The sequence below is a fragment of the Mustela putorius genome, unplaced genomic scaffold (genome assembly GCF_011764305.1).
Source record: "Mustela putorius furo isolate JIRA1106 unplaced genomic scaffold, ASM1176430v1.1 tig00000592_pilon_pilon_pilon, whole genome shotgun sequence".
NCBI classification, from domain to species: domain Eukaryota; kingdom Metazoa; phylum Chordata; class Mammalia; order Carnivora; family Mustelidae; genus Mustela; species Mustela putorius.
Window position 1 is genome coordinate 9,840,332 of NW_025421426.1, and position 13,245 is coordinate 9,853,576.

The 13,245-nt window shown below is 59.6% G+C and overlaps 2 protein-coding genes across 3 annotated transcripts in view; one reads left to right on the forward strand and one right to left on the reverse strand.

The window, feature by feature from the left end:
* The window catches only part of RIMS4 (regulating synaptic membrane exocytosis 4), a 61,012-nt gene extending 53,868 nt beyond the window's left edge, over positions 1 to 7,144 (forward strand). Inside the window, exons 5-6 of one of the 2 annotated variants that reach the window (XM_004746783.3) lie at positions 67 to 206; positions 2,679 to 7,144. In XM_004746783.3, the coding sequence (XP_004746840.2) occupies positions 67 to 206; positions 2,679 to 2,897 (359 nt within the window). In that variant the 3' untranslated portion in view covers positions 2,898 to 7,144. The remainder of the gene's footprint in view (positions 1 to 66; positions 207 to 2,678) is intronic. The other variant, XM_045082168.1, reaches the window with a different exon arrangement.
* An 18-nt stretch (positions 7,145 to 7,162) lies between these two features.
* Positions 7,163 to 12,417, reverse strand: KCNK15 (potassium two pore domain channel subfamily K member 15). Its single transcript, XM_045082167.1, has 2 exons — positions 11,924 to 12,417; positions 7,163 to 8,769 (listed from the first exon to the last, which is right to left on the reverse strand). The coding sequence occupies exons 1-2, from the start codon at positions 12,204 to 12,206 to the stop codon at positions 8,060 to 8,062; spliced, it is 993 nt and encodes a 330-aa protein (XP_044938102.1). The 5' UTR covers positions 12,207 to 12,417; the 3' UTR covers positions 7,163 to 8,059.
* Positions 12,418 to 13,245: the final 828 nt, after the last annotated feature.

The window sequence follows — 13,245 nt, forward strand, 5'->3', positions numbered from 1 at the left end:
TCTGCTGTGCCATGGGCCCACCGTTTGGGGCCCGATTGGAAGTTACCTCCTGGCCTCTGTCCTCAGCGGCCTATATCAAGGCCTACCTGCTGGAGAACGGCGTCTGCATTGCCAAGAAGAAGACCAAAGTCGCTCGCAAGTCACTGGACCCGCTGTATAACCAGGTGCTGCTGTTTCCTGAGAGCCCCCAGGGCAAAGTCCTGCAGGTGAGGGGCCCTGGGGCAGGGGTGTGTGTGCAGTTCTCTACAGGGGTGGGGGGGGAGGGCTGTCAGCTGGAGGGAGTGGAGCACTGTGGTTGGTCTGAGTGCCGCAGTACAGCTTGGAGCAGGTTCCTTTCTGAGCCTCAGCTGCTTCCTCTGTAAGATGGGGGGGGGCGGGTGAGGGGTGCCTGTGTTACCTCCAGGGAACATCCCTGTGACAGTGGCTTGTGTACTTCGTGCAAGAGAAGTGTAAGTCTGGCCAGTAGGGAGCATGCTGCATGGCTGCTGCCATGGTTCTGGTTCACGTCAGCGCGGCCGGCTCTGGAAGCCGGGGCTTGGCCTGGAGCACAGAGATCATCCGCTGGGAGCGGTGAGGGGCCAGAGAAACGAGGGTCTCCTGGTCGTTAGGAGGTCCTCGGGCTGACTCGGACGAGGAATTGGAAGTAGCCGCCCATCGCGGGCGTCGACAGGGCCCAGGTCGGACGTCTGTGGGAACCACGTGTCCACCGTCTCAGAGCCGCGGCTTGGGCAGCTCAAGCTGATGCCTCCCTGCCTGCTTCTCACCGGGGCAGGCAGAGCAAACCAGGGCAGGCCGGGCCGCTGCAAGGGGCCGAGGCAGTGGGACTTCCACCCAGCGGGGAAGCCCAGGGCCTGTCTGGGGCAGAGCTTTTCAACACGAGGGTTAAGACCCATCCGTTGAGCTGTGAAATCTGTGTGGTGGCTCGCAACACGTTTGTTTGCTTGTTTGTTTAATGGGCTGGACTGAGAAAGGAAACATGTATTGTTCTTCGGGAGACAAGTGGTCGCTGGGGAGGCTCTTGCTTCCTTTGGGAATCCCCTGTGTGCACCCTGTGACGCTGTGAAGCTCTTACTGTATGTCCCTGTCAGAAAAGCTTGGGGAAAGTCTTCCAGCCTAGAGGCCTGTAAATACAATGTCGAACCCCAGAAGATTACCCAGGGGCCACATCGGTCCGCTAGAGGAAGCTCGTGCCTTCTGGCCTGGGCGTCTTCAAAGACGCTTTGGAGAATGCCCTGCCTGGGATGTGGAGGGGGCGGGGCGACAGACAGCCTAAGGGGTCCTTGCTGCGGGGCGCTCTGACCGCCGCCAGAGCTGGACAGACCCACCGGTACTATACTCGAGGTCCAAATGCTAGTTGTGGTAGTGTGCGGGGGCTGCCGTGGCAAAGTGCCACCGACCGGGTGACTCACACAATAGAAATTTCTCATGGTTCTGGAGCTAGGAGCCCAAGACCAGGGTATTTGGTTTCTTCCAAGACCTCTCTCTTTGGCCTGCAGATGGCCACCTTCCCTCTGTGGGTCCTCGCGTGGTCTTTTTGCTCTGCACACATGTATCCCTATGGCCTCTCCATGTGTCCTGATCTCTTACAACTCCAGTGGGACTGGATTAGGGTCACCCTAATGGCCTCATTTGAATCTAAGGCCCTGTCTCCAAATCACGGTCGCACTCTGGGGGCTAGGGCTTCAACATGAATTTGGGGGGAACACAGCTGAGCCCACAACTCCAGTTTAAAATGAATCCATGCATGCACTAGAGGTGGGCTCCTGCTCAGCTGCCCAGGGGGCCACCTCGGGCAAGTGATTTAGCTTCTCCCAGTTGAAGCAACTGAAACGAGCGTTTTTGTTGCGAAGATGGCCTCTAAGGCCAGTATCACCTTGGGGCAGTCCGACACTGTGCATGGGGGCATGGGCTCACACTGTTCTCATCTCCCCCCTCCCGTGTGCTAGAGGAGCTGCTAGGAGTTCACAGGGAACTTTCACATCCACTCCTCTGTTCCTTACCTGCGAGGGAAACTGGGGGTAATTTCATTTAGAAACAAGAATTCGGAGACCCCGGGATGTTAGATGCCTTGCCCGAACCATTAAGCCAGGACTGGGATCAGGACCTATGTGTGTCTGAGCCTGGAAGCCGTGCGTGCGTTCTGACAGGCTCTATGGGGTGGCTGAGCCGGCCCACCTTCAGAGAGGGGACGGACCCGAGCACGGGAACCCCCCAGCTGGCTGCCCCGAGACTGTAAACCACACAGCAGGGAAGGCACTGCAGAAAGGAGGCTGTTGGACACAGGAAAGGGCATCGTCACCCACTTCTAAGAACTTGGTCTCACGTGGGGGGGTTTCCAAGGATCTGGAAGCAGAGCGCCTGGTGGGAGTCGTAGCGGGGACCAGGCAGGGGACTCCCCATGTAGGGTCAACCCTCAAGGCTTGGCATCCAAGACAGAGGAGGGTGTGGAAGGTGGAGTGGAGAGATCTGGCTGGGAGGCAGGGGGGCGGGAAGCCAGTCGTCCAGGCGAACAGTAACGGTGGCACCAGAGCCACGAAAACATGGCCAGGCTCGAGCCATTTTAAGACGGTAACATCCACAAGACTCAGAGGCGCGGGCGTGGGGGTGACCTGGAGTCTGGTTCTGGGCCTATTAGCAGCCCTGGCAGGGTCTGACCCACCATGTCTCTTGCCCCGCAGGTGATCGTGTGGGGGAACTATGGGCGGATGGAGCGGAAGCAGTTCATGGGTGTGGCCCGTGTGCTACTGGAGGAGCTGGACTTGACCACCCTCGCCGTGGGCTGGTACAAGCTCTTCCCCACCTCCTCCATGGTGGACCCGGCTGCGGGGCCCCTGCTCCGGCAGGCGTCCCAATTGTCCCTCGAGAGCACCGTGGGGCCCTGTGGTGAGCGATCTTAGGGCCGGGGTTGGGGGGGCCCCCTGACAAGGCCTGGAGAACGCCCAGCCCCAACCTGGGACCCCAGGCCCAGGGGCACATTGAACAGAGGAGGATGGGGTTCTCCCCCACAGTGGGGAAGCAGAATGGGGAAACCTGCCCCCCAGGGCCCCTCCTCACCCACTCTTTGCCTCCTATCCCCTGAGACCTTCCCTCTCCCAACGGGATTGGCTGCACTTTTGACTTGGCCGGTTCTTGCCCTGGTGGATGTGGCTGCAATCCGGAGAAAGGAGAGACTGAGGTGGCAGAGCGAACCATCCTCCTGTCCCAGACACTGTCCGACTGCTCCCCCTTTTCGCCTCCTCGGAAGCTCGCTGCCCGGAGCCAAGTCCAGAACCCAGCGGCCATCTCCATGGTGCCAATTACCAGCAAGTGTCTTTCCTGCGGCACCGGGTTCAGGCAGCTACTCCTGCCCCAAAGCTGATGGGGCAGCCTTGCAAGGATCCGGAGCCAGCTCCGGGGGGCCCAGAGCCTCCCACTTGATGAGGAGCTTGGCCTCCCTCCTCCTGCCCGTGGAAGGAGCTTTGCCGCAGCCTGTCTGAGTCCATCTGTCTGTCCCTTCCTGCCTGCCCCTCTTCCGGTGGCTCTAGGAATTGGGGTCCAGCAGGGACCAAAGGAAAGGAGGCAGTGCCCTGGGCCTGGCACAGACCCCCAGGCTGCCCTGCTCCGTGGGACCGCAACAAGCTCGTTGAAAATGGTGGACTGGAAAGAACTGGATCGTCTGCGTTTTGGTGAAGGGGCTGCGGGACACTGATTTTTGAGAACCCCAACTCCAGAGAGCTCACAGCCTCTGAATTTTGGGGATGCTGGATTGGAGAGGGAGTCAGTAAAGTTGGGATTGGGACTGGTGGTGCCAAGGCAAGGGTTCCTCAAATTAGGAGAATCCCTCCTCGTTGGATGAGGTCAAAGGTCTTCTTGTCTACCCCTCTGCCTCCAGGCTAGGGGTCTGGGGAGGCAACAGAGCTTCCCTATTTTAGTCTTTTTAAACAAACCATCCTATACTAAGGGCAGAACCCACTGCCCTGGCCTCAACTACCTTGGCTCATGAGTGTAAGAATCAGGAGATTCCTTCTCAAGCAGGCCTGGGTAGCTGCCTTCCTGGCCCGGCCCTCCCCGAGGCCTACGGAAGCCCTTTTGCATGCTGGGAGGACACAGGCTGGCCCCTCTTTATAGAAGCACATTTCTGCCACCTCCCCCTGGGAGGCACCCAGCAGCCCCCCACCCCTCATTACCCAGTCCCTGCTGTGTAGGGCGTAGTCCAAGTTAGCTGGGTAGACTTAGTGTTCCAGGCCCCGGGGCCTGTTCTTAGCTTGCATATAGTCCTTACAGAGCTCCAGGACAGGGGCGGAGAGGGGACGGCGGTCTCCCTGCTGGTCTGGGTCTGGGCCTGGGCCTGGGCCTGGAGCCGGGGTCGTGGGAGGCCTGCCGTTCCTCCCCTTCCCTCCCCCCGACCCCCAGGGTTGTAGCTGGAGCTGCCCCTTCTACTCAGATGTTCTGATGTATTATCCTTGATACAGGTTTTATTTGTGAAGCACTCCTGAGGGTTGTGGGCCTCGGTGGAGAGGTCTGGGCTCTGTCGGACAGACGAGGTCGTCTTCCACCTGGAGGCCCAGCTGTGCTCAGTCCCGCCTTCTCCGCGGCCTCACTCTAGGCTGTGGACCAGGCGATTTCTTCCACCCCGAACCCCTTCCCTCCCCTGCCCGCCCTCCCCTCCTCTCTCTGCCCGTTTAAGCCCTGGAAGAGTTATCTCGCCTCCATGGAGCTTCCCATGCTGCACTGGGAAGGGGAGTCGGAGATGCCCCTTTCTTTTCTCGATGAGCTCTCCCGAGCTTCCTGGGATTGTGCTGAGTGGAATCCCAAGGCTGGGGCAGGAGGCCGCCAGGGCCCTGGAGGGCCTCCCATCTGAGACCCCGAATCAGCCCCTCCCCTGTTTGTTTTTTTTTTAACCAGTGTGATTTCTCCGCTGTTCGTTTATTACTCACCATTTGGAATATTTTGAGCCAGGAGAGCGCCTTCTCTCTCTAGCCGTCACTGCTCGGGTTGTTCAGGGGTAGCTTTTCAAAGACGGGGCAGAGCCTGGCTGTCCCACACAGAGGGCGAGAGGACTCGGTGCCCCCCCCAACCCCCCACCCGGCCAGAGCCTACCCTCCAGGGTCCGCACAGCCTTTATAAAGAGAGAACGCGCTCCAAAGCAATAACAACATCTGGGGGTGGTCACCGAGGGCCCCCCTCACTGACTTTCTTGTTTGTTCTGTGAAATCTCAGTTCACCTTCGGGTGGGGTGGGGTGGGGCTGGAGCCCTGTTTCTTTGTCTAATTGTTGTGAGCACGTGCCCTGCTTCCAAGGGGCTCTGACTATTTGGTGCGGGAACCACTGTCTGTCCTCACCAAGAGATGCAGTTTTGGGGGAGGGGGTGACGGTTCTCAGTGTTAACTTGTCCCCACTGCTGCCTGACCCTCGGCGCACTCACACTCCACCTGGAGAGGCGCAGAGACGGAGCACCGTAGCGGTTTGGGAGCCGCGTGCTAGGGGCTGATTCTTTTCTCAATCACTGGGCCAAAAGTCACACGGAAGGGTACTGTGGGAGGAAGTCTCCATTTCCCTTTGCCAGAATCCGCTTTTCATACAGATGGGAAAGGGCCTTTGGGACCATTGGTGAAGTCCATTTTACAGAGGAGGACTGAGGCCAGGCCAGGCCAGGCCAGGCCTGGGAGTGCAATGGCGCCCCCTAGCCTGGGTCTTCTCCAAGCCCAGGCTGAGCTGCAGCCAGAGTGGGACCCAGTGAGGCCGCTGTTTCACACAACACTTTCTCCTCCCTTCTCTCTGTAGAACCTCTCAGTGGCCCAGAAAAGATGGGCACCCTGTAGCCCCTCTGAGAGGTGAGGCAATTAAAGCCTGGAATCAGGAAGTGACTTGCCCAAGACCCTTCAACAAATGATCCATGGGGACAGAACAGGGGCTCTGTCCTGCTTCGCTCCTTCCTGGGACCTGAAGCCACTGACCAGGCAGGTCTGCCTTGATAAGTATTTGGGGCCTTTAAGCCCTGGGCCACCCAGCCCTGCCTGGTTCCATCTCCGAGGGCCCGGGTTTGGGGGAGAGAGTTGCCATAGAGACTTAGCTCTCCTGGGGTCTGGTCCAGCTGACTTCGGGTACACGGGGTCTGGTCTAAGCCTCGGAGTCTGTCTGGGCAGAGGCTCCTGCTGCAGGAGGGGCCATAGCCCCATAGGACCAACCTGAGGGATGTGAGAAGCACCACTTCCTGCCTGGGGCTGGGTGGGAGCGAGGAGGCCGTGGTACACCGAATCTGAAGCCTCCCGACGCCTTCAGATGTAACGATATCTGACCTTCCTGTTGTGCTTCTCAGACTTTTGCTTTCAAAGTGCTTTGACGTCAAGCACACGCTCCCAAGAGCCCCTGGGCAGTGGAGGGGGCCAGTATTCTCAGCCCACCTTAGCGAGGAGGGAGCTGAGGCCCGGGGAGGGAAGGCATCGGCTAAGGTCCCACTGTGGGGCCATGGCTGCGTCGGGACTAGAACTCAGTTCTCCAGCGCTGGAGAGCTGTAGGAGGTGAGGCAGATCGTGTAGGGGGTGGTTACACACTTTACAAGCTGATTCACCATCCAGTTCCTTAAACCAGGAGCTCCTGGGCACCCTTCAGTGTTGAGAGGCGGCGCTGAGCACCCCCCCCCCAAACTTTGGAGCACAGCTGTTGCGTCAGGCAAGGCCACCTGCATTTATTTATTGAGCAGCAGCGCTGTGCCGGGCCCAGGGGACCAAGCCCCCTCCCGCTCCCCAGTAACGATCCCCTTGGCTCTCTGGGAGGGCCCCCTGTCTGTATAGCAGCACTTCAGAGTGGACGGAAAGCCGTCACGTCTGACTCACACGCCCTGTGGGGGAGGCAGACTGTGCCCACCGCACTCCCAGCGATGAGGACTGGCACTTTGTGAGGGCCAAGTGGAGACTTGAACCTGGGGCCTCAGGCAGCACATCTTGAACCCTTTCACTCCACGGCTGCCTCCTAAGAGGGTGGCAGGGAGGCCGGACCCCGGGGTCCTCAGGCTGGGGGCCTTTCCATCCGCCCGCTTTTCCCTCACTCCCTCTCCGGGAGCAGGAGCTGCTCGGGATTTTGGGGCGGGAGGGTTTCCGGGGCCCCTGGGCGGTGCGGCTCACGTTGCATTGTGTTTATGACCATGTAGCTCATGTTGAAAATTAAAGTTTTTGGCTTTTCTAACCCGGCTTGCTCTGCTTTGTGTTGAGAGTTCTGTCTGGGAAGCCAGGGGTAGTTGGTGTGTGAAGGAGCGGATGCTGCAGGATGCCAGCACGCCCCACTGTGGGTGCGGAACCTTCTAGAGATGCACGGCGGCTGGGGCGGAGGGGGGTGGCGGATTCCGGTCCTATTACAGAGCTGGAAACTGAAGCCCAGGTAGGAGATGACATTCCCCAAGGTCACATGATGGGCAGGTCCCAGACAAGGGCTCTTCCCACAGCAGGATGCTGCGTCCAGGTGCCCCAGGGATGTGGGGGTTGTCAGCAAGGCCCCCCTCATCCTGAGGTGGCATGGCCAAGGATGAAGAGCAGCAGATGATGAGGAGGGGAGGGTGTGCTGCATTCACACATGGGCCAATTCCACTCTACACCAAACAGCGAGAGAATGAACGATCATTTAAATAGTACGGATTTGCCACTCCTCCCCACTGCACAGATGTTTCCTGCCGACCATCGGATCCCTGTGCTGCTGGCGCTGTGAGTGGCTGGCCCCACTGTTGATTCCAGTGCTGAAGGTCGCCCATCTCCCCTCAAACACGGAAAACCTGCCTGTTGTTGCAAACAGAAAAATGGCCACCTGTTCCCACTCCAGAGGGCGGGCTGGTGGAGAGCCTCTCCTGGGGGGTGCTGATGTGGCCACGCCTTCCCGAAACAATTTGAACCACAAGGGATTTGCGCCTACAGGGCAGCTGAAGCGTGGCCCTCGTGCTTATGGTGCGGCTTTAGGGGCTGGCCACAAAAGGGAAGGACAGACTGCCCGTGGCTGAAGACGGCCTGGAGGCCACAGCCCTTCACCCCTCTCTGAGCTCTGGGGAGGGTGCACTGACAGGTGACCCTGGGCCCAGGCCGGAGCTGGGCTGTCAGATGGACTTCCGCCGGGCCGGGAGCCTGCCCGCCCCGCCGCTGCCCACAGCCCCAGGACTGGAGGGAGGCGAGAAGCCCAGGTTGTCGCGGGCCCCCATCTGCAGCTGGTACACGCGCGAGGACACGGAGGTGGAGCCCCGGGCGCGGATGGGGCGGCGGGGCGGGGAGCGGCCGCGGCTCTCGGGCGCCCCCAGGCGGAGCGGGCTGGAGCGGCGGGCGGCGCGCTCGGGAGCGTCGGTGCTGGCCGCCAGGAAGCGCAGGACCACGAGGTTGAGGAAGGCGCCGATGACCGTGAGCCCCAGGAGGATGTAGAGGAAGCTGAAGGCCACGTAGGGCGGCTTCCTCTGCAGCGCCTCGTCGCTCTGCAGCGCCACGAAGTCGCCGAAGCCGATGGTGGTGAGGGTGATGAAGCAGTAGTAGTAGGCGTGGAAGAAGGTCCAACCCTCGAAGTGCGCGAAGGCAGCGGCCCCGAGGGCCAGGGTGGTGGCGCATACCAGCAGCCCGGCCACTACCATGTTCTCGGTGGACACCCGTGGCCGCGGCAGCCCCAGGCAGCGCTTGGCCGCCAGCAGGAGGCGCCGCACCAGCGCATTCAGGCGCTCGCCCAGGCTCTGGAAGGTGACCAGCGTCAGGGGGATGCCCAGGAGCGCATAGAACATGCAGAAGACCTTGCCCAAGTCTGTGCCTGGCGCGGCGTGGCCATACCCTGGAGGGAGAACAGAGGGTGGGGGGGTGGGGGTAAGCGCCGGCCATGGCCACCCTGCCTGGGCTCCCTCCTCAGCCCCAGAGCCCATGTAGCATCTTGAAGTACGGCTTCTAACTAGGCCATCCCCGCCTTTGAACCCTTGGGTGGCTATCCTTAATCGCCCCAAATGGTAAACAACCCACCCACCCTCAGCCGGGGAAGGACAAACGGCCTGCGGTCCATCCACACAGCCCGGTTCTGTTCAGAACAGAGAGGCATGAGCTAGGGTTACCCGCGGCCACAAAGGGTGGCTCTCAGCTGCGTTAGGCAGAGTGAAGGAGGCCAAGCCCAAAGACAACGTCCTGCATGGTTGCACTGAAATGACATCCTGCAAATATTCCGGCACAACTACGGGGACAGAGAGAAGATCTGTGGTTGCCAGTCCTGGTGGCTGGAGGAAGGGTAACCAGAAGGAGGCAAGACAAATTTGGGGGTGATGGAAGCCTACCATGTCTTGGTGGTGGCTGCAGTTACCTGTCAGGCCTTCATTTGTCAAAAGTCGTAGAAGGCTGCTACACTGGAAAATGGTGCATTTCACTGTGTAAGTTATGCCTTGATTTATAAATAAAGCAAAATCTTCCACGGTGCCCCAGTACCCACAGGAGAAAGTATCCACCAGTTCTCTCGCGGTGTCCGAGCTCTGCAGGGATCTAACTCCCCTCCCACTGGTCCAGCCTCACCCCGTGTTGCTTCCCCAACCCTCATGTCCCACCTCCTCATGCCTCATCTCATCGTTTTTCCTCCTCTGGACTGCCCTGCACCCTGCCCCCTGGTCCACTTCTCCTTCCCACATCCTGCTCCAAGCCAGCCCTTGCTAAGCCCTTCTTCAGTCTGGTGTAGCACATGTTCTCTATCATAGGGGGACCTATGCGCCACTGGGCGTCCTTGAATCCTGGACCACTGCGCCATCGCCAGGGAATGAGCATTCCTAGAGAGAGGCGCGAACACTTTCTTGGTATTCTCAAAGGGGCCCATAACCCAGGAACAGTCAGGTGGACCTTCCCCCAAAAGAACACCCCTCCTCTAGCAGATGGGCACCACCTGCCAAAATGGAAATACTCAAATACACAAACCCTGGAACCGTGCTGTGCCACAGGGAGCAAGTCAGTCCCACGAGGTACACACGTGGGCAAAGTGAGGGAGGCACGTGGGTCATCACCAAAGCATCGCTGCTCGTGGTGAAAACTGGACAAGCTAAGCGCCCATGGAAAGGGGGATGCACAGCAGTGGCTCCAGCGGGGGTAGTTTTGTCCCTGACAAGGACATCTGCCTGTGTCTACAGACACCTCTTCTCACAAGTGGGAGGCAGTGGCTGTGTGCTACTGGCATCTACAGGGTGGAGGCCACCGTGCACGGGGCGGCCCCTCAACGGGGTTATCCAGTCCAGCAGTTGGATAATGCCAAGGTCAATTACGGTTTTCAAGCAACCCAATGCAGGGTCAAGAGACTCGAGACCCTAAGATCAAAACCTGAGCTGAGATCAAGAGTTCGACACTTAACTGAATGAGCCACCCGGGCGCCCCACGGTGGCACAGTTTTTTAGTTTTTTTTTTTTTTTTTAATCACCAAAAAATACTCGGTGAAAAAAGGCAAGAGACCGAACCGTGTATACAGCCTAAGATCCCCTGCCGGCTCTCTGCAAGGCTGACTTGTGCAGCCCCGATCGCACGGCGCAAGCTGGCGCCCCCAGGTGGCCAGAAAAGGCAAAACTCCGGCTATTTCCACTCCGTAGGTCTCTTTCCCAGGCTCGCAGATGCCAGCCAGGAACCCAGGTCAGAGAAGACCAAACCCAGCTCCAGAGGTCTCCAGATAGCGTGGGGGTGGGCAGAAGGAGTGGATGGGGTCTCACCCACTGGACACGTCAACAGAGAGTCTTGGGCTGAGCCCAGGTAGGGAAGCAGGGGTGCCCGTGTTGACACAAGAGGGCATAAAGGGCTGAATGGGAGCTGGGCCCACAGCTGGCAAACAATGAACTGTTATTACTAATTAATAGTGCCTCTTTAGCCTCAGGCACCACGCCAGGCATTTTACACACTTGACCTCATTTAAACCTGGCAACCACCCAGTAAGGTAGCAAGAACTGCATTTGCAGTCGAGAAAACTCGGGCTCAGAGAGGTACATCCAATTGCCAGAGAAGATAGGAGGCAACAGAGATGAGAACAGAACTCTGGGCTAGGTGATTGTAGAACTCAGGCTTTTAACCCACAGCTCACATCTACTTGCAAGGACATTATGAAAAAACTTTCTCCAGTGCTCGGACTTCCAGAGTGGTGATCCAAGCTCTGGGGTTGTGTGTGGGGGGCATGCCTAGATATCCACAACTGGGACCTGGGCCGGCCTGACACCAGGCCTGGAGCCCTGCAGAGCCTGCTTCCCTCCTCTCCTGTTTCCCCAGGCTTCTGCTCAGCAGGTACCAGCCAGACGGTAGCCATGGCAACGGCTGAAGGTCCAGATGCTGCAGAGAAACTGCTCTGGATCCCCGAGGGTGAGGTCCAAAGCTTGTGGTAATCAGTCATTCCTTCAACAAATATTTATTGAGTGTCTACTATGCGCTCGGCTGGGTACACTGCAGTGACTAAGACAGACTAGATCCCGTTCTCGTGGAGTAACAGAATAATTACAATACAAAAATCAATCTCTATTTTTTTTAGTGCTTTGTGTGTGTCAGACCCTGCGCTAAAACTTTTCACATGCATTATCTCCTCGGCAATAATGATCTCAGCCCAGTCCCAAGATAAGGGAGGCCTATTAGCAGCCCTACTTTTTACAGAGGGGGAAACTGAGGCTCAGAGAGGTCAAGCAACTTGTCAGAGGTCACACAGCTAGGGTGATAGAGCCAGGCAAGGAAGCCTCCATCTCCAGCCACTCGTTCGCTCCGGCCCGCTGCCTCTGTCTCCCAGCCCCCGGAGGTTTCCTGAGCTGTCCCGCGTGCCACCTCCGGGCGAACTTGAGCTCCTGACTCCTCCCAGCCCCGCCCGCATGGGACGCCGGCCCCCTTCGGCGAAGGGCAGCTGAAATGACTAGTCCAAAGCCACCCAGGCGAGCAGGGGCAGAGAAGAGGTTCGAGCCCGGGCAGCGGGGTGGAGGGGGTGGGCGCGTCGCGGGGCCGCTCACCGATGGTGGTGATGACGGTGATGGCGAAGTAGAAGGAGCCGGCGAACTTCCACTGGCGGCCGGCGCGGTGCGGCTCGGCCTGCAGCGCCAGGCGCTCCAGCTCGCGGTAGTCCTCGGCCGAGAAGCCGTACTTCCTGCGGAACTCGCCGCGCTTCTGGGCCAGCAGCCGCTGGCGGCCGCGCTCCGCCTCGGACTCGAGCGCGTCGAAGACGGCGGCGCCCACCAGCAGGTAGGACAGGATGCACAGGATGAGCGCGGCCGTGCGCACGCTCTGCTTCCTCATGGCGGCGCCGCGGGCCCCGCGCCCCGGGCCCGTCCATGCGCCCCGACGGCCGCTCCGCCCTCCGCCCTCCGGCCCCCGCGGCGGGAGCGGGCTGCGGGCCGCTGGACGCGCGGGCGGGGGTGGGGGGAGGGGACGGAGGCGGGGCCTCGAGGGGGGGCGCGGAGGACCGAGAGGGCTCCTCCCGTTGCCCCGCCCCCTCGCGACACCTGCCTTTGTTTACCCGCCGGCGCTCTGGGCGCAGGTGTCTCTAAGCAGCAGCGACCGCTGGAGCAGAGCGTCCAAAGCCCAGGTCTGCAGATGTCCGGTCTCCACCGCTATGGGCCTGTGACCTTGGGCCAGTCAGCCAGCAGAACTTTACTGAGCACCTACTGGGACAAACTAGCATCCTGGGGTACCCGGAGCCCATATCCTAGAAAGGAGGTTTGGCTAACAGACTCACAAAGATCATTGAAGACAAGCGTGAGACAGAAGGGAGTTAGTCTCTCGGGGAGGTGGGCGTCGCCCCACCGAGGTGGTGGGAAAGGCCTCCAAGGGATGACTGGGGATGGAGCCTCCAGGCAGCAAGTGCAATCCTTTAAGCAGAGAACCTACATGAGCTGGTACCGGGGAAATGGGGTGCTGGGGGGTGGAGGAGCAGGGAATAGGAGGACAGACAGGGGACCTCACACAGGGTCTTACAGGCCATTAGCCCGGAAAAGCTGTAAGCAGGAAAACAAACACACACCAGTGATCTGATTGACATTTTTTCAAAAAGAGTGTCCTGGCGGTCCATGGTAAAGGGGTGGAGGCTAAGAGCGAGGCCGCTTAGGAAACTCTGTAGTCCAGGAGCGTGGGGGTGTGTGGGGGGGCGTCAACCAGGGACACGGCCTCGGAGGTGCAGAGAAGCCCATGGATGGGAAATAGGGTGGGGAGCTGGGGCTGGGTGCACACAGCTAGCCATATTTCCCAGCCTCCTTTGCACTTACAACTGTCACCAGTGGCCTGTGGGCAGAAGTGACCTGTGTCAACTCCCAGGCCTGGCCCATAAGCCCCCTCCCAT